General features: G+C 42.0%; 1 protein-coding gene across 2 annotated transcripts in view; it reads right to left on the reverse strand.

Annotated features, from left to right (window-relative positions):
* The window catches only part of THOC2 (THO complex subunit 2), a 196,926-nt gene that overhangs the window by 50,304 nt on the left and 122,937 nt on the right, over nt 1–23,685 (reverse strand). Inside the window, exons 32-33 of one of the 2 annotated variants that reach the window (XR_013272430.1) lie at nt 20,677–21,749; nt 20,160–20,283 (exon numbers count right to left, since the gene is read on the reverse strand). Coding sequence is in view for 1 of the 2 variants with exons in the window: in XM_077478429.1 (XP_077334555.1) it covers nt 20,160–20,195; nt 21,691–21,749 (95 nt within the window). In the remaining variant the exon portion in view is untranslated. The remainder of the gene's footprint in view (nt 1–20,159; nt 20,284–20,676; nt 21,750–23,685) is intronic. The other variant, XM_077478429.1, reaches the window with a different exon arrangement.

The following is a 23,685-nucleotide window of genomic DNA, read 5'->3' on the forward strand; positions in this document are numbered from 1 at the left end:
TACCAGCAAATTCCTGTCCAGTTGGTTGTTGAACCCAGAGGCCAGGTGGTCCACATCTGGCACCCTCCATCTGTGACACAGGTCCTGAAACACTTTCAGGTGAAAGATTACACTCCCTGGCTGAGTAAAGCCTGCCAATTGTCTACACTTGACAAGGCTGCAATGTGCAGTTCTGTTAAAGACAGGATCTGCTCTACCTCTTGCCGTAGCCGATTTTCAGGTTCCTTCCTGAGGATCGATTCATTCCACTGCAGTGACATTGTCCAATGGAAATTGCGGATTGCACGGCCCTCCAACAGGTTTGTCTAGTCCAGTGATGGCGAACCTTGGCACCCCAGATGTTTTGGAACTACATTTTCCATGATGCTCATGCACCCTGCAGTGTAGTTGAGCATCATGGGAAATGTAGTTCCAAAACATCTGGGGTGCCAAGGTTCGCCATCACTGGTCTAGTCAAATAGCCTAAGGCTATGCACAGGAGAAAAGATTCCCTTGACAATTAAGTGCCCTGAGCCCATGACAAATCATTGCGGTGCAGAGTGAAACTGGGCAAAGGGAACTGCCCTGTAGTAGGTTCCATCAGTCCAATGCAAAAAGCAGAGAGTTGGATAGCTTCTGGACTGAAGAGCTCAAACTTAAAGTAATTGTAAAACGAAAAAATATATATATAAAAAAAAATCATGTCATAATAACCTTCGCTGTGCAGTGGTTTTGCACAGAGAAGCCTCGAACCTCTTCATCTTGGGTACCCCCAACCCTTACAAAGTGCCTTCATAGCAAGCTGCTTGCTGTGGGGGCACTCCTGCATTCTCGCTCCCGAGCCAGCTCTCTGCATCCATAAGACACACAGAACGTGGCTCAGGCCCACTCCCTGCCTTGCTGGCCATGATTGAAAGCAACGGGAGCCAATCAGGGTGAAAAGAGCCGGGAGAGCCTCAGGTCTTGTGCATGTTGCTGTATCAAGATTAGGCTTAGGTAAGTAATGGGGGGAAAAAGGGGGGAGCTTCACACTTAAGGTTTTTTTACCTTCATGCAAAAGAAGGCATGGAGGTGAAAAAGTTCAGCCTCTACAACTACTGTAAGGCCAGCGAGTATGAAGTTTTCCCTGGTGAAAGAACAGTCTGACCAGAAAGCGTCTAAGGCCGCGTACACACGCGCGGACTGTTCGCCCAACTTTGTCCGTCCAACAGTTTCGGCAAACAGTCCGCTCAAACTTAGCATGGACGGACATGGCCACACACGACGAACGAACAGTTTGCTGAAACCGTGCGCGATGACGTGAACGGCACGTACGACGGGACGAAAAATACGACGTCCTATACACTGCATTATAGCTTTCGGCGTGAAAATCCTTTCTGAGCATGCGCGCAACTTTGTTTGACGAACAAGCCTACACACGAGCGGGCTGTTCGCTGAAACAAGGTTTCAGCGGACAGTTTTTCGGAATTTCCGAAAAACCTTGTCCGTCCAACTGTCCGCTGAAACTGTCCACTGAAAGCCCACACACGAGCGGACTGTCCGCCCAAACACTGTTCAGCGGACAAAGTTGGGCGAACAGTCTGCCCGTGTGTACGCGGCCTTAGACCACAACCAGATACACCAAGTGGAGAGTCCTTTTCAGCAATGAGTTTGAAGGTTCAGGATGAACCCAAACTGGTGTCACAACTAGACAGCAAGTAATATGTTGTCTAAAAAGGGCCCTCTCTACCAGTTTCCTCAACAGGAGGTTATCTATGTATCCAACAATGGGAATGGCACAAGAATACAACAGAATCAACATTAGTCAGTCAACACCTTGTGAGTGGCCAAGGTTCTGAGAAGCACCATTGTCCAGAATGCTCAAGAGAGCCTTATCGAGATCTGCCAGGCTGCAAAGAGACACAGCAAGGTTAGAAGAAAAGAAACAGTTTGTAGCGCCATTTGCTACTCGTCAAGCATCTTGAACGCAAGATGGCCAAACCTCCACAGATATTTTTCCACTCTGGAAAGTGGGGGTGCACCTTCGTAAAGAGGAATGCCTGTCTGAGGATTTAGCAGAAGATTTGCCTATAGTTATATTTTACAATAAATCGTTTTTTACCTCCATAATTTGCTTTCTGCTTTACGAATAGTTAGTAGCAACACCAACTCCTTTCTACTGGATTATGCATGCATTTCAATAGAACAAATGTAAAAAAAAAAAAAAAAAAAAACAATCCAACAAAGTTGAAAAAGTTTAATGAAACTGGGAAGCAAAGCAGCAAGAAGCCCGATGATGTGGATGTATCTGAAAGGCAATAAGCGGCCTAGGCTGGTTGCGACAGGAAGTGCAGGGGATTAAATTTTTGCATAACTATCTCTGTAAATTTTTCTGCACAATTTTTTTGCATTCTTCACGTTTTTCAATCATAAGTTAAAAAAATGATGCATAGTTACACATTCTAGGAAAAAAAAAAAAAGTCTTACTTATAAAGGGTACGGTCAGCCAGCCATTCAAGACAAGTGCAGTATCAATTGTAATGCTTGTGTTATCCATGTGCCCCAATACAACACATAAGGTAAAAAATGTAGCCTTTCAAAAGCCGAGGTCAGCTGCGATATAACTTGCTGCCACATAACTTTTTAACTTTTCATTATTCTGACAATATGGAAACAGACCTGACTGAGTAAACTGTATTAAACCCTAAACCTAAATTATTTTGCCATTTTCATTGAGTTTTGACAAATGATAAATATGAAAACAGTATGGCTAATCGGCCTGCATGGCCCAAATTAAAGAAATACAATAGGTCATAAACCGTAACTTGAAGGACATAATAAACATAATCAAACAAATTCAAGACTAAAAATGAGTGGTATAAAAGAAGACCATAAATCTCCCCGTAATGAAGAGATGTTGGTCCACCCACTATTCTGGACCCCAAGGGTCCAATGTTAAAGAAGATCTGGTTAGACAGACAATCCAGACCTCATGTGCCTGTGAGGATACCCCCGCACCACCCCTGTGGGAGCAAACTGTGGATGTGGCTAGACCCCAAAGGTAAACCAGAGGCCTGTGTCCAATCCCCCCCCCCCCCCCCCCATCAATTAAGCCTGAAATCCTAGGGTCCACCCTGATCAAGTATAATCAAAAAGATCTTGTTGAGTATATTGAACAAAACTTTATACCCATTACCAATTATATCCTTCTGAATTATGCAATTAACCATAGGAATACATAATCTGCCCCCCCAGAAAAAAATCTGCCAAAGAGGGAGAGAAGAGAAAGTAAAAAAGGTAAGAGGATACTAAGGTGACCCTGGAAGAGAAGGGAGAGAGGATGAAGAGAGAAGGCTACCAGGAAGTTCCTATTACTAAGCTGAGAGGCCTGGACAGAGGGGTATTTTGATATAGGTAGTCCAGGGTTCCCAAATTGCCTCAAATGTCTGTTTTGTCTTGGAGCTTAGCCACTATCTGCTCCTGCATCATGAGCCAGGAGATATTCCACTTGGTAGTTAAAAAGGTGATCGAAGGTTTCTTCTATGCCCCTGCAAGCGTAATCTTGGCTCCTAGGAGGATGAAGTAGATTAGGGCTTGCGTTAGTTTGGAGACTATCAACCCAACAGCCTAAGAGAGCTATTGTGGGGTCCTGAGGGACTGCCAGCCCCTTGACTTTCCTTAATAGATGGAAGATTTTATTCTAGTATGTTCTAATGCGAGGACATGACCACCACATGGTGACAAAAACAGAGCCCGCCAGATTGCATCCTCTTTAACATAAGGGGGAGGAATCAGGATATATTGTGGCCAGTCTGAAATACCATCTCGTAAGGATTTTCACATTTCGCAGAGACACGTTCTTGGATCCTCCAGTGTATACTATGGAGAATTGTGCAGCTTGGCAGTATCACTAAAGACTAGACCTCCTTGTTTTTTCAGATGAAGGAGAACTTCTTTACCACAACTGTAACCCTTGTATCCCAGACAAAGCGGGTGATTTGTGCGCACGGGAGTCGCGTCTCGCAGCTCCGCCGCTGCCATTCGGCGAAGCCGCGATGACGTCACTCCCGCGCATGCGCACGGGAGTCGACAAATTAGGCAAATCCATTCTTGGACTTGCCGCATTTAGTGCGCCTGCGCGCCGCTGTCTACGGTGTATGCGCCGTAGACAGCGGTGCCCATTTTCGGGCAAATATCTCCTAAACCATATAGGTTTAGGAGATATTGCTTGGACCTACAGGTAAGCCTTAATCTAGGCTTACCTGTAGGTCAAAGTGGTTTGAAAGGGTTTACTTCCTCTTTAATATAACACTGGCAACAGCTTGGTTTGATGTGTTTTAATGTAATAGAGGTAGGTATGCATATGCCATACCTGAGGGACCCCTGTGGAAACTGGAAATCACTGCAGTAGTCTTTACTACAGTAATTAGCACCATCTTCCAGGTACTATGCGGAGGGGCTGCCGTGCTGTATAGTGAACACAGGTGGTCGCTTGCTTGGCAAGTGCACCATGCAAGGTGCGATAGGACTAGGCGGAAATCATGATGTCACCGCCCCACACCTTAAACTCGTCCAATCACCTTTCATTAACCACTTCCAGACTGGCGCACGACGATATACGTCGTCAGAATGGCACGGGCAGGCAAATTGGCGCACAGGTATGTCCATTTGTATTTGCCTCCCTGCCATTGCGTGCGCGCCGCTGGCAGCGCTCGCGCCAGGCGGGACCCCCGTGAGTCCGTTCGCGGGTCCTGCGGACTCGGTCACCGTGGGGATATCCGCGATCGTATCACGGGGAGGCTGAACGATGCCGATGTAAACAGCATCTCCCCGGTCTGCCTAGCAACAAGTGACACTGATCTCTGATTCCTGTGATTGCAGCAGAGATCAGTGTTCACTAACACATAGCCCAGCCCCCCACAGTTAGTAACACGCCCCTAGGACACACTTAACCCCTACACTGCCAACCCCTGGTTAACCCCTTCACTGCCAGTGTCATTTACACAGGAATCAGTGCATTTGTGTAGCACTGATTGCTGTATAAAAAAAAAAAAAGTGTCAAAAACGTCCGATGTGTCCGCCATAATGTCGCAGTTGCAAAAAAAAAATATATATATATATATATATATATATATATATATATATATATATATATATATATATATATATATATATATATATATATATATATATATATATATATATATATATATATATATATATATATATATCGCTGATCGCCGCCATTACTAGTAAAAAAAAAAAAAAAAAAAAAATTATAAAAATGCCATAAAACTATCCCCTATTTTGTAAACGCAATAAATTTTGCGCAACCCAATCAATAATCGCTTATTACGATTTTTTTAAATAAAAATATGTAGAAGAATACGGATCAGTGTAAACTGAGGGAAAAAAATATTTTTTATATATATTTTTGGGGGATATTATAGCAAAAAGTTAAAAATAATGCATTTTTTTCAAAATTGTTTCTCTATTTTTGTTTATAGCGCAAAAAATAAAAACCGCAGGGGTGAACAAATACCACCAAAAGAAAGCTCTATTTGTGGGGGAAAAAAAAGGACATCAATTTTGTTTTGGAGCCACGTCGCACGGCCGCGCAACTGTCAGTTAAAGCGATGCTGTGCCGAATTGCAAAAAGAGGTCTGGTCTTAAGCCAGCAAAATGGTCCGGTCTGAAAGTGGTTAATGGAGAAAAATGTAAGGCATTCTGTGAATGGCGCCTGTGCAGAGGAGCCAGATGACAGTAGTGACCAATGTATCAGTGAAGACTACTACAGTGATTTCCATCTTCCATAGGGATCCCCAGGTTATTAATCCATACATGGAATTCAGCTTTAAGCAGATAAAAGTGTAAAGATTATAGGAAATCTGGATAGAAAAGGATAACAGACAAGGAGACAATGAGAGACAGAACTACTTGACATAAAGCTGGTCTTGTGTTATTGGTGTGTATATAATAGATCTCTACAAGGTTCCAGAAATGGTACACAACAGAAGACCAACTACTGGCCTAGTGAAAAGAAAATGGACTCTGAAGAAAGCCAAAGGAAAAAAAGAAAACGAAAAAAAAACAACAAAAAAAACCCAACATTTTGCATTGACTTTGATTTATCAAATAACCCCCGAAAATATTATTATTTTTTTTTTTTTTTTAGAAAGAGTTATGCAATTTTTTTTTTTCCTGACAATTATGTTGTAAAGATGAATACAAAGTGACAAAATGGGGCGCCATGGTTTCACCAAGAACACCCCCAATTCCTGTAAAATTCCTTGGGGAAATTTTGGTCCATCTGTGGCCAGTTCTATTCCAATTCAGAAGGAACTGGCTGGGGGAGGGGGGTCAGGGAAGAAATATGCAGTCGATCACCATGTTGATCATTCGATTAAGTATTTAAAATGACAAAATCAGACTAAAAGCGTTAGTATTCCGATGATCATGTACACGAGATGGTGTAGGTTTATGATAAGACACATAAAGCTACATCTCCTCCTTGCATTTGTCCACATATACTCCTCCATACAAGGTGAAAACGTGCAAGCAAGGTCAACACATGACAGCTGCTGACATTCAGCTGATCACACAAAAATAGAAGAGCAGATTGCATTAACCCCTGTTTGACAGAGGAAGAACAGCTAAGCAACTAATTCTATATTTGTTGGGCTGAGGCAACAGGCATTTTTAAGATCTGCACATAATGCAAACAAGAAAGGAGTTGTAAAGGCAGAAGGTTTTTCTATGCATAAAGATAAAAAAAACATTTTGTGTGTAGCAGCCTCTACAGCACCCCCCAATACTTACCCTGAGCCCCTTCTCTATCCAGCAATGTCGACGATTCTCTCAGATGTCTGGGACTCTCCCAATTGGCTGCGGCACAGCTGCGGGGCCATTGGCTGTCAAATTGTGGAGAGGTGTGGCGGGCCGGGGCTCAGTGTCTGAATGGATACACAGAGCCCTGACTCAGCTCAGGTGCCCCCCATGGAAAGCTGCTGGTCTATGGGGGCACTAGTCAGATGGGAGGGGCCAGGAGCAGAAAAGAGGGATTCGAGAAGAGGAGGATCAGGGGTGCTCTGTGCAAAACCAACTAACAGCACAGAGGAGGCAAGAATAATGTTTATTTTATTTCTTTTTTTTAAAAGCGAGACTTTGCAATCACTTGAAGCTTCCATCCCAAGATCCCTTTCACACTGGGGCAGCGCCGTATGAGCAGTAAAGTGCCCAGGCATTTTTAAGGCACTATTCTTAGCTCTAATGCCACGTACACACGACCAGACTTTTAGACAGCAATGGTCCGACGGAACGAGTCCGTCGGACAATTCGATCTTGTGTAGTCTCCATCGGACCTTTGCTTGCCAAAAATCTGGCGGACTTTAGAAATAGAACAGTATAAATTTTTCCACCGGAACTCGGCCAGACCCAGTTCCTACCGAGAAATCCGCTCGTGTGTATGCTAGTCCGACTGACAAAAAACAACGCAAGGGCAGCTATTGGCTACTGGCTATGAACTTCCTTATTCTAGTCCGGTCGTACGTCATCACGTTCGAATCCGTCGGACTTTGGTGTGATTGTGTGTGGCCAAGTCTGTTCATTCGGAAAGTCCGTCAGAACTCCGCCGAAAGTCCGTCGGACCTAGTCCCTCGAAAAGTTCGGTCGTGTGTACGCGGCATAAAAACGCCTTCAGTGTGAAAGGGGGTCAAATGATTAATACTATATCAACAAACCGGTGATCATGTTTACCACTGTTGCTGCTGAACAGCAAACTTGAGGCCAGTTGCTTTGCCACCGAGCATCTACTCTGTCAACGCATTTAAATAGATCTAGAATACGGTGTAAAATGCCGGCCCCGTTTTAAGAATAATCAAGTGGTTTTTGACAGGCATGTTTAACGAGCAGCAGTTGCATACTTTAGAAGTGCTTTTGAACAGGTCAATCCCATGCAAAAGCACACAAGAAAATGTTTTGGTTATCATTCAATGTCAGAAACTGAAGTTTGAATGGAAAATAAGGGCTTGAGCACAAACCGAGTGCATCAACAACAAAAAGACTGATGTGTTTCGCTGGATCCTACAGGTAGCAAAATCTGCCAAGCAAGGTTACATTTAGGGCTTGTTCACACGTGCGGCAATATCCTGTGTTTATGTGGCATTTATTGAACATTTTTAAAGCCTCATACCACCCTTCAACGCCTGCCATGAATATTAAAATGGCACCACCCAGTGCTGTTCACCCATAATAGTAGCTTTTGTGTTTTGCAATTATAGCTGAACGCTAGCTTTTGTTACACTTTACATAGTTTGAGTGAAGCTGGTCCAAACAACCTATGCCCCCTCACAACATAGGAGGCCGCTGGATGTGCTGTATGAATTGCATGTAGCTGACGTTACATACAGCACTGTGTTCCAGGTTAGAGCCAATACTTCTCATTTCATACCAGGAACACAGAGTCTGAGTGGAGCTCAGCCATTCATAGAAAGAAATATATTATAGCAATGAATACAAAGCTTCCTCTGACTGGCTAAGTCAGAGGTTGTAACATCAGTCTGCCTCTCTGACACAGCCAGTCAGAGGAAGCTTTGTATTCATTGCTAGAATATATTGCTTTCTATGAATTGCTGAGCGCCCCTCAGATAGACTCTTGTGCTTCGGGTATGAGGCAGGAAAGTCTTTGGCTCAAACCCAGAACACAGTACTGTATACAGCTTCAGCTACATACAGTTTATACTGCACATCAACAGGCCTCATATGTTCGTGAGGGACATAGCTTGTTTGGGCCGGCTATGAAAAGAAAAGCTGGAGTTAAGCTAAAGGCTGCAATCACACCTGAGCGTAGAGATTTAATGGTGTTTTTATTGGGGCGTTTTTGAGCATGTTTAGGAGTGTATTACAAGCGTTTTACAGCTTCAGGCATTTTTGTTTAGCCAACAGAAAGGACTAGGGGAAGGAGAGGGAGCAGGAATTAGGGGCGGAGAGCTGGTGTATGAAAAGAAAACATGAGACAAAATGCTTGTAAAACACCAAAGTCAGGCGTTTTTCTTGCAGTTCATGAGGCCAAAAATGCTTGTAATCTGCCAAAAAGAAGCTCATGTACTTTGAGGGGCAGGCGTTTTTCTTCAGGCGACAGAACATTCAGATGTGAAAAGGGGCTATTGAAATGAAAGGGATTTGGCTTGTTGAGCATATTAGAGCTGCAAGCTTCAAGCAGAAAATCTCAGGTGTGAATGAGGCTTTAACCACTTCAATACTGGAAACCTTCACCCTCTTCTTGCCAGGCTAATTTTCAGCATTTATCAGTGTAGCAGTTTGAATGACATTTGCGCGATTATGCAACACTGTACTCATATGAAATTTTTTTCCACCCCCCTCCCCCCAAATAAAGCTCTCTTTTAGTGGTATTTGATCACCGCTGGGCTTTTAAATTTTTTGCTTAAATAAAAAAAGGCAGAGAATTTAGAAAAAAAATTTTTTTTACATTTTTCTTCGATACGGTTATAAAATTTTCTGTTGAGGCTGCACCAATATGCAGCACTGATGGACACGTGGGACAGGAGATGGTCAGAGACTGCAGACGTGGGACAGGAGATCAATGCAGCCTCACCAGGTTCCTTTAAATGCAGCCTGCCAGTAGCCATCCTGCAGCCTGCCTTAGTATGTCAGACAGGATCAGGACAGGGCAGTGCTAGCAAGGCAAAGCCAAGAACAGTGCTCTATCTATGGAGGAAAGCTGTCAGCACACAGCATTAAGAAGCAGCTTGTTGGTATGATCAGCAGGAGGAGCATTATCAGTGTGCAGCACCACGGGGTTAAGAGTGCAGGACCTGTTTGACATGCTGCTCGAAAAAAAAAAAGCCTGCTCGGTGAACACCAATAATTGCTCCTCCCACTGATCACAACAAGCTGCTCCTTAAAGAGGAAGTAAACTGTCCCACTATGATGCTTCTTTTCATTTAGTCCATTATAAGTAGTAATTATCAAACTATAGCCACTGTAATCCAGCCCAAACTGCATATTACTTACCGTTTAAAGAAACTTTAAAAAACTTGTTTCCAGGGGTTAGGCAGCGCCATCTTAAGTATTGTTTTCTGAGTCCACAGTGGAGTGTATTTTTCCGCCCTTACATTGGGCACTTCCTGTAATGTTAACCAAGACTCCTTCTCAATCCAACGTTTCTATGGCAACCCTGCTTCCCTGGTCATAGCTGACGTTTTATTTCATAGTATTTACTTGTGCCGATTATCTAATGTTTGCCTGCGAGAGTCTTATCAGCTTCAGCTGATAAAACTGCAGTAATGCTGTCCAATGGCCAGGTTTACACTGCATGTGATGTTACATGGTCACATGGGGTGTAGGAGGTAACAGTGATTATGAAGTCTCCTGGGATTTCAGTGGTGTGCTGTAGGAAGTCCTGATAATAGATAGACAAATACACAGAGAGTGTGCCGTAAATCATGGGAGATCTGGGCATGCTCAGTGACGTCATTCTAAAGAACAAAAAGGATAACAATACTAAGCAAGTAAGGAGATATCTACAAGCAGTGTTCATTAGGGTTTTATATTACACACACACACACACACACACACACACACACACACACACACATATATATATATTTATATACACACACTAATGTAAAAACTACAGAATCCATATCAAAAACCTATATCAAATATACCTATATAGCCACAGTTTTGGATTTATGGACTATTGCTTGGAGCAATATGTCCCCTTAAGTTCTTAGGTCTACGGAAAATTACATTCGGGTCTTCTGGAATAACATTGGTCAACAAGGATCTATTTTTCTATGATCCGCTTAATAGGGAAGGCCTTGTTTGTGTACTGAGTGTTAAAAGCCACATCAGAATAGCTGCAAGTACCAGTATTTTCCTTGATTGAGCCATTCCCATCATATTTGGTATGCCCCACTTCATGTTGGGATTTCACCTTCCCAGCGAACTCAGGGTATTTCAGCCTATATTTGGTGTGTGCATCCTCATTGGCGGCCGGATCATAGCCCTTTGCCAAATTTTTTTTACTCCGTACACTGCTCTGTTCATCAAAATCTTTTCGATGAGAGCAGGTCCTTTGGAGTCGGCAAAACTGACCAAGAAGTCTGTTTTTGATCCATCGAGGGTGGTAATTGCTACGGGCATAAATGTATGAATTACCGGCTGATAGTTTGAAATGGGTATGAGAAAAAATACATGATTAATCATCCACCATCAGTTCAAGGTGTGAAATGAGATCCAACTACGATACCATAAAAATCTTTAATTTGCCCTCTAACTTTTAGTTAATCAGAACTTGGGTTACTACATAAAGGCCTTAACTTTGTCCTACCCAATCCCCCAGACCCCTTTGAGTTATTTATAGAGCTAAATAGATTTACAAGCAACCTTACCCTCAAATGTTTTTTTTCTATCAAAGGATAAGAAGGAGCCTGGGAAAACCACTTATCCTTCTGTCACCCCAGAGCATATCAGCATTTACTATGACTATGAGGCATTCCAAATGCTAGAGGAGTTGTGGTCTGAAGGAGCTCAGTCTACTGAAATTTGATCCAGTTATACCAGTTTGGCTCCCATGGTTCATACTCATTTCAGGCCAAGATTTGTTTTCCAGCCCCACTGGGCCAAAGGCAAGTACCTTTTATGACGTGGTTTATGCTGAATTGGTACAACTTTGTCATGGGGCCAAAAAGGATTATTCTTCATCCATGTCCTTGTCTGATAAAAGAGTTTTGGTCTTTTTGAAGAACAATGATGAAGCGATCATTAGACAGGCAGATAAGGGGGTAGTCTTGTCATACAAGAGAGACTTGACTACTTAGCTGAAGCATCTAGACTCCTTGGGGACACCAGTACCTACAAGAAGTTGGATGGTAATCCGGTTGGCCCATATAAAGAAGCCCTGAAATGATCAGTGGACGAAGCATACAATGATGGGGTCATTTCAAATTCTGAATGCCATTTCTTATTTAGTCCATACCCACTTACACCATTTCTGTATCACATCCCAAAAAAACTTAAGGACAATACTAACCCCCCCTGGTCAGCCCATCATTTCAGGCATAGAAAGCCTCACTAGCCCTATGGGAAGCTATACTGATCATTTTCTCAGATTTGGTGGGTCCAGCTTCCATCGTATGTTAGTGATTCAGGGCATATGTTGGATATTGTGGCCCACTATCCTTGGCAAACAGGTTATCATTGGCTGTCATTGGACGTGGCTTCCTTGTACACGTCTATACAATACCAATTTGGACTGCAGGCTGTACAATATTTTTTGGCTCGTCAAAATCATAAAAAACCCAGGCAAGTATACTTCATCATGCATTCCATCAATTACACCCTCACACACACACACAATCACACACAATCACTTCATGTTTCAGGATGAGTATTAGAGACAAACCAAGGGCACAGCCATGGGGGCCAGGTTCGCCCCAAGTTATGCCAATCTCTTTATGGGGTATTGGGAGCAGTTTGACATCTGGTCCAATAATAACTTTGGGGCGAACCTGGTCCACTATGCTTGCTATATTGATGATATCTGGGTTGGTGATGATAGCCAGTTGGAGGCATTTTTGGTCCATTGTCAGAATAATCCCTTTGGGATTGAATTCACACAAGTGCTGGATAGCCAGAAGTTGGTATTTTAGACCTTGAACTGATGGTGGATGATGAATCGTGTATTTTTTCTTCTAGCCATTTCAAACCATCAGCAGGTAATTCATACCTTCATGCCTGCAGCAATCATCACCCCCGATTAATCAAAAATGTACCTCTTGGTCAGTTTTGCCGGCTCCAAAGGACCTGCTCTAGTCTAAAAGATTATGATGAACAGAGCCTTGTACAGAGTAAAACATTTTTGGAAAAGGGCTATGCTCCAGCCACCATTGAGGATTCACACCAAATTTAGGCTGAAGTACCCCGAGTTCGCTGGGAAGGTGAATTCCCAGCATGAAGGCAGGCATACTAAATATGATGGGAATGGCTCAGTCAAGGATAATACTGGTACTTGCAGCCATTCTGATGTGACTTTTAACACTCAGTACACAAACAAGCCCTTCCCTATTAAGCAGATCATAGAAAAATATTGGCGTACTCTCTACCAAAGATCCTTGCTTGACCAATGTTATTCCAGAAGACCCAAATTTCATTTTCCATAGACCCAAGAACTTAAGGTGACATACTGCTCCAAGCAGTGTCTGTAAACCCAAAACTGTGGCCAACCAATATTGGAGCAGTTTGACCAAAAGAGTAGCTTTAGGTGTGGTGTCCCCAACTGTGGAGCATGCCAATACATGTAGCATAGAAAGAAGCTGGTTGCAGATAGTGATGGCCAAACCCATGCCATTCGGCAAATCATCAGTTGTGGTTCACAATTTGTAGTATATTGTTTGATATGCCCCTGTAGCCTTCTTTACGTGGGCCACACTATCCAGGCTTTATGCACACGGTTTGGGAAGCATAAAAGGAATATACTCAAAAACATTTTAGGAGTACCCACTTTTATACAAAAATTTATTATTATTAAATTATCTCTGGCAATGCACTAGGTGTGTACGCCTTCCATTTCTGTTGAGGAGTGTGTGGCAAAAATAAATAAATCATATGCTCAATGTTTTGTCTTAAAAAAAAAAAAAATGCAAGTAGAGAAAACTATTTGTACGAATAAGTTGTGTGTCCTGTTATGTGCAATTAGGACAAGCCTGTGGATCCTGGCAGAAACAAAATGAGCTCCTAATTTTCTGCTTGGGCTGACAACTCCATTTCCTGCAAAAAAAATCTCACGCAACTTCTCCTGCTGGACTACAGAACAGCACTAAGCTGAGGAGGAGGTCCAGAAGGAAAGAAATCCAGCAGGGCTAACACACTGCTTGGGATTTCAAAGCAGCAAAAACACTGTATTGTCAACTTAAAAAAAAAGAGAAGTTCCAAGCTTGACTTCTGACAGAGTGCTTCTTGCGATTCGGCACTGTCGCTTTAACTGACAATTGCACGGTCGTGTTATGTGGCTCCCAAACAAAATTGACGTCCTTTTTTCCCCACAAATAGAGCTTTCTTTTGGTGATATTTGATCACCCCTGTGGTTTTTATTTTTTGCGCTATAAACAAAAAAAGTGTCACTTTTGTCAAAAACGCATATTTTTTACATTTTGCTATAATAAATATCCCCCAAAAATATATAAAAACTTTTTTTTCCCCCTCGGTTTAGGCCGATATGTATTCTTCTACATATTTTTGGTAAAAAAAAAATAAAAAAAAAATGCAATATGCGATTATTTGGTTTACACAAAAGTTATAGCATTTACAAAATAGGGAATAGTTATGGCATTTTTATTTTATTTTTTTAAATGGCGGCGATCAGCGATTTTTATTGTGACTATGACATTATGGCAGAAACTTTTGACACATTGTTGGGACCATTGTCATTTATACAGCAATCAGTGCTATACAAATGCACTGATTCCTGTGTAAATGACACTGGCAGTGAAGGGGTTAATCACTAGTTGGCAGTGTAGGGGTTAAGTGTGTCCTGGTGCATGTTTCTAACTGTGGAGGGGTGTGGCTGTGTGTGACGTCACTGATCTCTGCTCCGATCACATGGAGCAGAGCTCAGTGACACTGTCACTAGGCAGAACGGGAAGATGCTTGTTTACATTAGCATTTCCCCGTTCTTCCTCCCCATGAGGCGATCGCATCCGCGGGAACCTCAACCCGACTCACGGAGCTTGCCGCCTCTTAAAGGGCAACGTACAGGTCTGTGATTCTGCCTGAAAGAGCCCTTCTGTCGACGTATATCGGTGCGAGGCGGTCGGCAAGCGTTTATAGAGACAAAACAAAGGCAAATGTATAAGCATTGGACAGATGTACTGAATATTTTTTTTTTGCCCAGACAAACTTTAACTTGACAAAAAATTTTATTATAAATGCTTAAAAAGATGTAAACGTGTATCCGAGCTAATTAAACCAAAAAAATAATTAAAAAATAAAAAAATAAAATAAAAAAAGTTTAGGGTTACATGGGATTAGGTGTATTACAGCACAGGTTTTTTTCTTCTAGCTTAAACCAAACAAAAGATCGACAGATTAAATCCATGCAATGGCATCTAAGTAAGATTACAACACACTTGCACTACATCCCATCCAAAGCAGTTCTAATTGATACCACTGATAAAGTTTTCACCTTTTGCATGTAAAAGCTGTGTTTTTCCAACTTTATACATTTACCTGCTTATTAATATTATACAGAGGATTTTTATTTCACCTATGTAATATCCCAGGTGCAACAGTTCTTCTAGTATTCATATTTGATCAGTGGTCTTGTTTTTTCTGAAACATCTTTGATTATGTGTTGGTTTTTGCTTATATTTTCACATTACTATTGAAACATTAGACCATTAAATCATAACGCATTTTTTTATTATGCTCACATATTAATGGTGAAACATTTTTAGTCTTGTACATACTAATATGCAGATTTTAGGCTCGGTGAAAAAATGGATACCATCTCCATGAAGGGAAATGGGGAAGAAGGGCGTTTGGCCTTTAAAGTGGTTGTAAACCCCACTTACCGTATATACTCGAGTATAGGCCGACCCGAATATAAGCCGAGGCCCCCAATTTACCCCCAAAAAAACTGGCAAACTTATTGACTCGTGTATAAGCCGAGGGTGAGACATGCCTGTCCATCCCTGTGTGTGTGTCCGTCCATCCCTGTGTGTCCGTCCATCCATCCCTGTGTGTGTGTGTGTCCATCCATCCATCCATCCTTGTGTGTGTGTGTCTCCATCCATCCATCCATCCCTGTGTGTGTGTGTCTCCATCCATCCATCCATCCATCCCTGTGTGTGTGTGTCTCCATCCATCCATCCATCCATCCCTGTGTGTGTGTGTATCCATCCATCCCTGTGTGTGTGTGTGTGTGTGTGTGTGTGTGTGTCTCCATCCATCCATCCATCCGTGTGTGTGTGTCTCCATCCGTGTGTGTGTGTGTGTGTGTGTGTGTGTGTGTGTGTGTGTGTGTGTGTGTGTGTGTGTGTGTGTGTGTGTGTGTGTGTGTGTGTGTGTGTGTCCAGCCTACCTGTGTCCCGAGCCTTTGTCCCGAGCCTCCGTCCCGTGTCGTGCCTTGCCTTCGTCCCGTCCCGTCCCGTCCCGTCCCGTCCTGTCCCGTGCCTTGCCTTGCCTCCGTCCCGTGCCCTCTTCGTCGGCGGCCATTGTAAAATTCAAAAGCCGCGCCTCCTCCTTCGCCTGTGATAGGCGGAACACTGAATTTCCCAGCAGGCTGTGTTCCGCCTATCACGGACGTCGTATCATCCTCGTCCGTAGTACGAGGATGAGACGACGCCCGTGATAGGCGGAACATAGGCTGCTGGGAAATTCAGTGTTCCGCCTATCAGAGGCGAAGGCGGAGCCGGAGGCGCGGCTTTTGAATCATAGAATGGCCGCTGTCTGTCTGCTCGACACGCTGATCGAGCGGGCAGACAGCGATGACTCGAGTATAAGCCGAGGGGGGCACTTTCAGCCTCAAAAAAAGAGGCTGAAAATCTCGGCTTATACTCGAGTATATACGGTAGTCTTATTTATAGGCTTCCCTGTAAAAATAACAAAGACTTAAAAGGTAGGTAAAATGAATATCTACTAAACATGCATCGTTTAGCAGATATTCCTCCTTCATGCATTCACCGACATCAGAGGAGCATGCGCTCTGACAGTCGGCATACCGTAATGGACCTTCCGAGCTTCTTGCCGAAACCCAGGGCTCCCATGATGTCATCGCGGCTCCGGCCACTCACAACGTTGGAGCCCGCGAACCCAGAAGAATGGAACATATCAGCCCTCTCAGTGGTGATGGGGTGCCACTGGAAGGACTTTGTTCTGAGGTATTTCATAAAGCGCTAGTATGCGGTACACTAGATACTAGTGTCGCATACTAGATACCTGTGGATCAGGTCTGAATTTTTGCCCGAGTTCGCACCTGAAATAGAGTCAAAGATGCACAGGACCCTTTTCCAATTCGGACCACGGAGCCGTATGAACACCTCCACTGAGAGCCGGTCACCCTCTCCTGTCAAGTGTGAACCCAGCCTGAACCATTTTTTCTTATGCCATTTCCCAAAAGGAAGGAGTTTGGTGAAATACTTATCCTGCCATGTTTCTCACCATCTTTTAGACCGCTCTCTAACTCAAACAGAAACCTGGGGTCATAACCCCATCATTGCCATTACATTTTAAAAATTCACAAGGGAAAGCCTGAATTGGAGTGAGGTTTGGAATGCAAAGGCTAAGTGGAAAAAAAAAAAAAAAAAGTCTGGAAACCTACCTCTCCTCTGAAAGAAAAAAGTTTTATTTTTTCCCAAAACACACTAACCCTCCAAACACCTCTAACAAATACACAGACCTCAGATCAGACAAGCGTGTGCAGCAGTCTCTAGCAGCTTGCTGCATTGTTATATCATCTTTCTGTGAGCCTCCTGCATCAGTGATGGTGAACGGCAAAGACTTGCATAGGCAAGCATTAGCCTTGAGCCGGTGAAGTCTATGCAGCTCACCAGTACTGGGAGCCAACACACAGCAGTACACACTCATCAAATCTAAGGTGTGCAATCTTAGTAATTAGAGTGGTCTGGGAAAGATGGGCTTTTAGATTAGGATACCAGTAAAAAATAGTTAACAGTAAAAATAAATACTGTCTATTTTAGAATTTGCATTTATTCAAATGTATTCTATACATTTAAATAAACGGATATATATGGTGTAGCGCTTTAAAGTGACTAAAACAATAACATGACTGAACAAATGTCAGTGCTATCGTGTGCAAAAAAAGTGACAGAGACTAGTAAACAATATTATGGCACACAAGATGGCAAATAATAGCAACCACTCTTGACACACTGAACAGTGACAGGTACTGGAAACAAATCTTGTGATAAGAGGATGTCAGAGAAAATAGTAAACAACGGAAAAGTGACTGGTGTACTAACAGTGAAAAAATATATATATATATATATACCGTATATACTCGAGTATAGGCCGACCCGAATATAAGCCGAGGCCCCCAATTTACGACAAAAAAACTGGGAAACTTATTGACTCGTGTATAAGCCGAGGGTGAGACATGCCTGTCCATCCCTGTGTCCATCCCTGTGTCCATCCCTGTGTCCATCCCTGTGTGTCCGTCCATCCCTGTGTGTGCAGCCTTGTGTGTCCAGCCTACCTGTGTCCCGAGCCTGCGTCCCGAGCCTGTGTGCTTCTGCCATGCCAGGATCGCCGCTCTTCTCGTCTGACAGACGGCGTCGGCGCCTCGGCGGCCATTCCACTGTTCAAAAGCCGCGCCTCCGTCTGTGATAGGTGGAACACTCAATTTCCCAGCAGTCAGTGTTCCGCCTATCACGGACATCCTCTCATCCTCGTCCGTAGTATGAGGATGAGCGGATGTCCGTGATAGGCGGACCACTGACTGCTGGGAAATTGAGTGTTCTGCCTATCACAGACAGGGAGGCGCGGCTTTTGAATAGTAGAATGGCCGCCGTCTGTCTGCTCGACACGCTGATCGGGCAGGCAGACGGCGATGACTCGAGTATAAGCCGAGGGGGGCACTTTCAGCCTCAAAAAAGAGGCTGAAAATCTCGGCTTATACTCGAGTATATATACGTGTATATATTATATATATATATATATATATATATATATATATATATATATATATATATATATATATATATATATATATATATATATATATATTAAAAATGAAACCATCCAAAGACAGATTACAACATTGAAGCAAAAAACACAAAACGAGAATGAAGTGGCAAAAATAAATATTTAAGTGAAAAAGTCCATCGAGCATCGTGCCCAAGTCCCAAAAAGAAGTTTGCACACTCTTCAAACGACCAAAAAACAAAGTGTCTGGCAATCAACAGCCACCACCTGAGAAGATGAGAGCTTACAGGATAGCTCAGACCCACCAGAGCGTACGTTCTGTGAGTCACTAGAGCTTAGAATGTCAGCAGACAACCAAGAAAACGATCCCTGCAGATGCGTCCCAAAACAACCTCTACACAACCTTCCCAGGGGTGGGGAATTCACTTAACCCTTTTCTGCTACTTCACATTATTCTGTGTTCTATTCAACAGACATTATACTTACATATGCTGAGACGGACCTTTCTCCAAACGTTTTGGGACGCATCTGCAGGGATCGTTTTTTGGTTGTCTGCTGACATTCTAAGCTCTATTGACTCACAGAACGTACGCTCTGGTGGATCTGAGCTATCTGGTAAGCTCACATCTTCTCAGGTGGTGGTCAGGTCACGCTGATGATTGCCAGACACTTTGTTTTTTGCTCGTTTGAAGAGTGTGCAAACTGTTTTCGGACTTTTGGCACGATCCTCTATGGACTTTTTCACCTAAATATTTATTTTTGCCACTTAATTTTCTTTTTGTGCTTTTTCCTTCAATGTTGTAATCTGTTTTTGGATGGCTTAATTTTAGTTTAGTGTGTGTCTGTGTATATATATATATATATATATATATATATATATATATATATATATATATATATATATACACACACTATATATATATATATATATATATATATATATACATACACACACTATATATATATATATATATATATATATATATATATATATATATATATATATATATATATATATATATATATATATATATATATATATATATATACACGTACGTGTGTGTGTTTTCAGTGTTATTACACCAGTCACTTTTCCATTGTTTACTATTTTCTCTGACATCCTCTTATCACAAGATTTGTTGCCAGTACCTGTCACTATTCAGTGTGTCATAAGAGTGGTTGCTATTATTTGCCACCATCTAGTGTGCCATAATATTGACTACTAGTCTCTGTCACTTTTTTGCACATGATAGCCATTGACATTTGTTCACTCATGTTATTGTTTTAGTCACTTTAAAGCGCTACACCATATATATCCATTTACCTTTGAAACAATCTTATCCAGTTGTTGTGTTAGCAGCCATTTTTCTATTTTGTTTTAGGCAGTGCAGTGTTTCCTTGATTTTATACATTTAAATAGATCATGTCAATATATAAACCAAATGGACTTCTATTGCATTGATATAACTATACGAATGTTAGACAGAAAATTACAATATAATATAAGTAGTTCAAACCTTTGCTGAAGAGTCCTTAAATTCACTGAGGTTGTCCTGTAGAAAATGAATGGAGATGACACGTAAGCTGGCATAGTTGTCAGTAACCAGGGCCATGGTTGTGACCTTGACAATACAGCTACTCCTTTGAGAGGGGGGGGGGAGGGAATAAATCTTTTGATGCTGTTAATACTGAACAAAAAAAAAAAAAAACAACATGGAAACAACTATATACTATAATGAAACAAATTAAATATGCATTGCACAGAAATAAAATTTGTGTCCCATTGTATAGAAAAATAAAAAAACAATGTAATAAGAGAAGTGTGTTTAATAAAAAAAAAATAAAAAATTAAAATAAAAAAAATTTGAAAAAGCTAACCAAGGTTAAAACTGCAGCTCTCTTTGGCACCCAATTGGGTAGCCAATGTTAAAGCTTTTAAAAGTTATTAAATGAAATTAAAATGTAAAAATGTGATAGCGTCTATAGAAGTCCAATGTGTAATCAAGTGTGTTCTGTCAAACCATATTACCTTACCAAAATAGCAAAAGAGAAAAACAAAAATGAAAAAAAGTGCTGAATTCCATGACAGTTGCAAGGCACATCTTGGCAATCCATGTTCCTGGACAGAAGTGGGGCACTTACAGTTTTAGTGGCTCATCAGAGAAGGGAAAAAAACAAAAATAGATCCCAATGAAATGGAACATCAAACAGTATAAGGAGCAAGGGGTGCATGGACTTGGCCACCCAGTCTTCACTGCAGCCTATGCACGACATAATGATGCTTGATGGCCAAGGGACTGGCTCTTCAATTGATGAGATGATTATACAGCTGCCAAATCTGCTTTATTCGGTAATGCAGGGATCAACAGGTAATGGGGCTAGCATACACTTTCCAGGATACAACCAACAGAAGCTGCATGCTTTTCCGTATTACGCAGGTACGACAGGCACATTGGTTGATCACCAGACTTGACTGTGGAACCATTCAGGATCCTATCCTCGAAGGCACATTTCAGCCAGATGAAGCTCTGAAGAATGCAGGAGACACTCTTTACATTCCCACAGGATCCAATCACCATCTTCAGTGCTTTCTTCCATCGACAAAAAATAATAATAAATTTGAACGCAAAAAAAAAAAAAATTTCCACGACATATCTTGAAGGTTTGCTTGTAGCTTTTTTCACTCACTTATAGAATAAAAAAAAAACTGACTGCTTAGAAATATTGAGGCACTTTGGAAAAAGCTCTCTTGCAGAGATTTTTACTTCACTTTATGTACAAAAATATATTTGACTGCTAGGTCCTTGAAGATTGAGCTTATTTTTTTGAGGGTTTTAGAAAAATAAATACTTTGTAAAAAAGAAAAAAAAAAAAAAACTGGAGTCCATATAGGGCAATTTCAAAAATACAAAATATTAACAAAAATAAACAAAAAACCTCCAGCGATTTTCCAGCAGACTATTGGCACCCAACTTGAAGGAAGATGGACTCTTGTATTCCACAAAGGTCAGCCTATTATGGATACAGCCTTCCTCACGCTATACTAACCTTTACTGCTGAGGAATGTGATGGAGAAGAATGCGTATCAATTTTGCGTCGTTTTTGTTCTGTAAAAAAGCAAAAAGAAAACATGCATAAGATACAAAAATAAAAATAAAGTAGGTCTCTAAAAACAAGTCGACCTAAAAATGGGGAAAAAAAAAAACCCCAAACCAATGGACCAAACCTATACAGGTCAGTGTGTCTGTCTGAAAATAATGTAAACCACAGCCCTCTAAAACCGAACTTTATTGGGTTATGAATACTAATGCTGCGTACACACGATCGGACATTCAGACAACAAAACCCATTTTTTTTCCCCCCACGGATGTTGGCTCAAACTTGTCTTGCATACACACGGGCACTAAAAAAAAAAATTGTGTCAGAAATTCTGATCGCCAAGAACGCGGTGACGTACAAACACTTGCGAAGAGCCAAGAAAAACGAAGTGCAGCTCTTCTGCTTGATTCCGAGCATGCGTGGAATGGTGTACACACACGATCAGAATTTCCAACAACGGATTTTGTTGTCAGAAAATTTGAGATCCAGATCTCAAAATTTTGTTAGTCGGAAATTCTGATGGAGCCGACACATGGTCGGAATTTCCGACAACAAGCTTCCATCTAACATTTGCCGTTAGAAAAACCGACCGTGTGTACGCGGCATTAGAACGAAAGATTTGTGTAATCAAATGTGCTCAATTGTGAGACCTCCCTGTTGCTGTACAGGTTAAACCTTTATAGATCAAGTGTCTGTGCAACCAAGCAAGCTCGTGTTTTGAATCCCAGACAGGAAGGAGGTGAAAAAAAGCCATAAAAACCTGTTAAGTTTTAACAATTCTACCATCCGAGATCAAAAGAAAAAAAGTTTTAGCTGGGACAAAACAGAAAGCCTGTAAATTCTTTAATAAAAATAAAAGGTCCACAATTGTTTTTTTAAACCCCACCTACCTCTCCACATTAAAACTGAGTTACTCGTTAAAAAAAGAAAAGAAAAAAAAAAAAAAAAAAAAAAAAAAAAAAAAAAAGGATTATATACATGATTTTCTTGCGTTTTTATTGACTGGAGAGGAAGCGGGTTGGAGGGTTTGGAAAAATGAACCAAGCTGATTTTTCTGCAATATTCATACAGTATTTGAATATATTTAGTATTTACTGTACCCTACAGGCAGTTGGGTCATTGACAAACACAATGTTTTTTTTTTAACTCATGCAGTCTCTCTTCAACCCAGAATGCCTCTGTTTTATGCAGCTGAGCGCCACGAAAGACCACAGAGGGGTAAGACCTGCGTCCCTCAAACTTCAATAAAAATAATTTTGTGCCACATATACAAATCTTAAAAGGAGAAGTACAGCTTTACTTCTCTGGTGGATCATAGTTCATGCTTTACTCCTTTGACCCGTTTGCAGCAGACGGCGGGCTGAAGTCTGATGTCACAGAGCCGGTCCAGGAGTCGGGATCCACCCTACATGCCTGGACTGGCTTGGCCTCTCAGCGAGCTGCTGAGAGACTCATCTGGCCGATCCCGCCCCATCCACAGCCCAGTGCTCCTGTGAGAGTCACCAGAACTCTGCTCTCAGTCTTAGAGGCACCAGCGGAAAGACGCAGCATTGGACGCTGGACAATGCTAGATGCCGTATCCATCTAGGTATGCATGATTAAACAAAACCTCGTAATTCCAGTTTCGTCCATGGTGGGACACAGGGATTCAAACAGCCAAGATGTCCAAAAGCAATTCATTGACAAGTTCACGAGAAGAAAAGAAGAAACTGGGAACAGGCTACAACTTCTGAATGATCAATGCCCAAATCTGAGCCAGAAAAGGTGAAGTTCCCTGCAGGAGGGGGAGGGGGAACATTCAACGACTGAGGGGAGGTCACAGAAGAACAACAGATGATCAGATGAGGACAGAAGAGATCAAAGCCAAAGGAATGACTGTCCCTGCACCAAAGGAACAAGGAGTCTGAACTAGCGTGTTAGGACCTTCAAAAAAAGGGTTCTACC

Source organism: Lithobates pipiens, unplaced genomic scaffold (genome assembly GCF_037356315.1).
Source record: "Lithobates pipiens isolate NorthernLeopardFrog02 unplaced genomic scaffold, aLitPip1_a1.2 Scaffold_1, whole genome shotgun sequence".
Taxonomy (NCBI): Eukaryota; Metazoa; Chordata; class Amphibia; order Anura; family Ranidae; genus Lithobates; species Lithobates pipiens.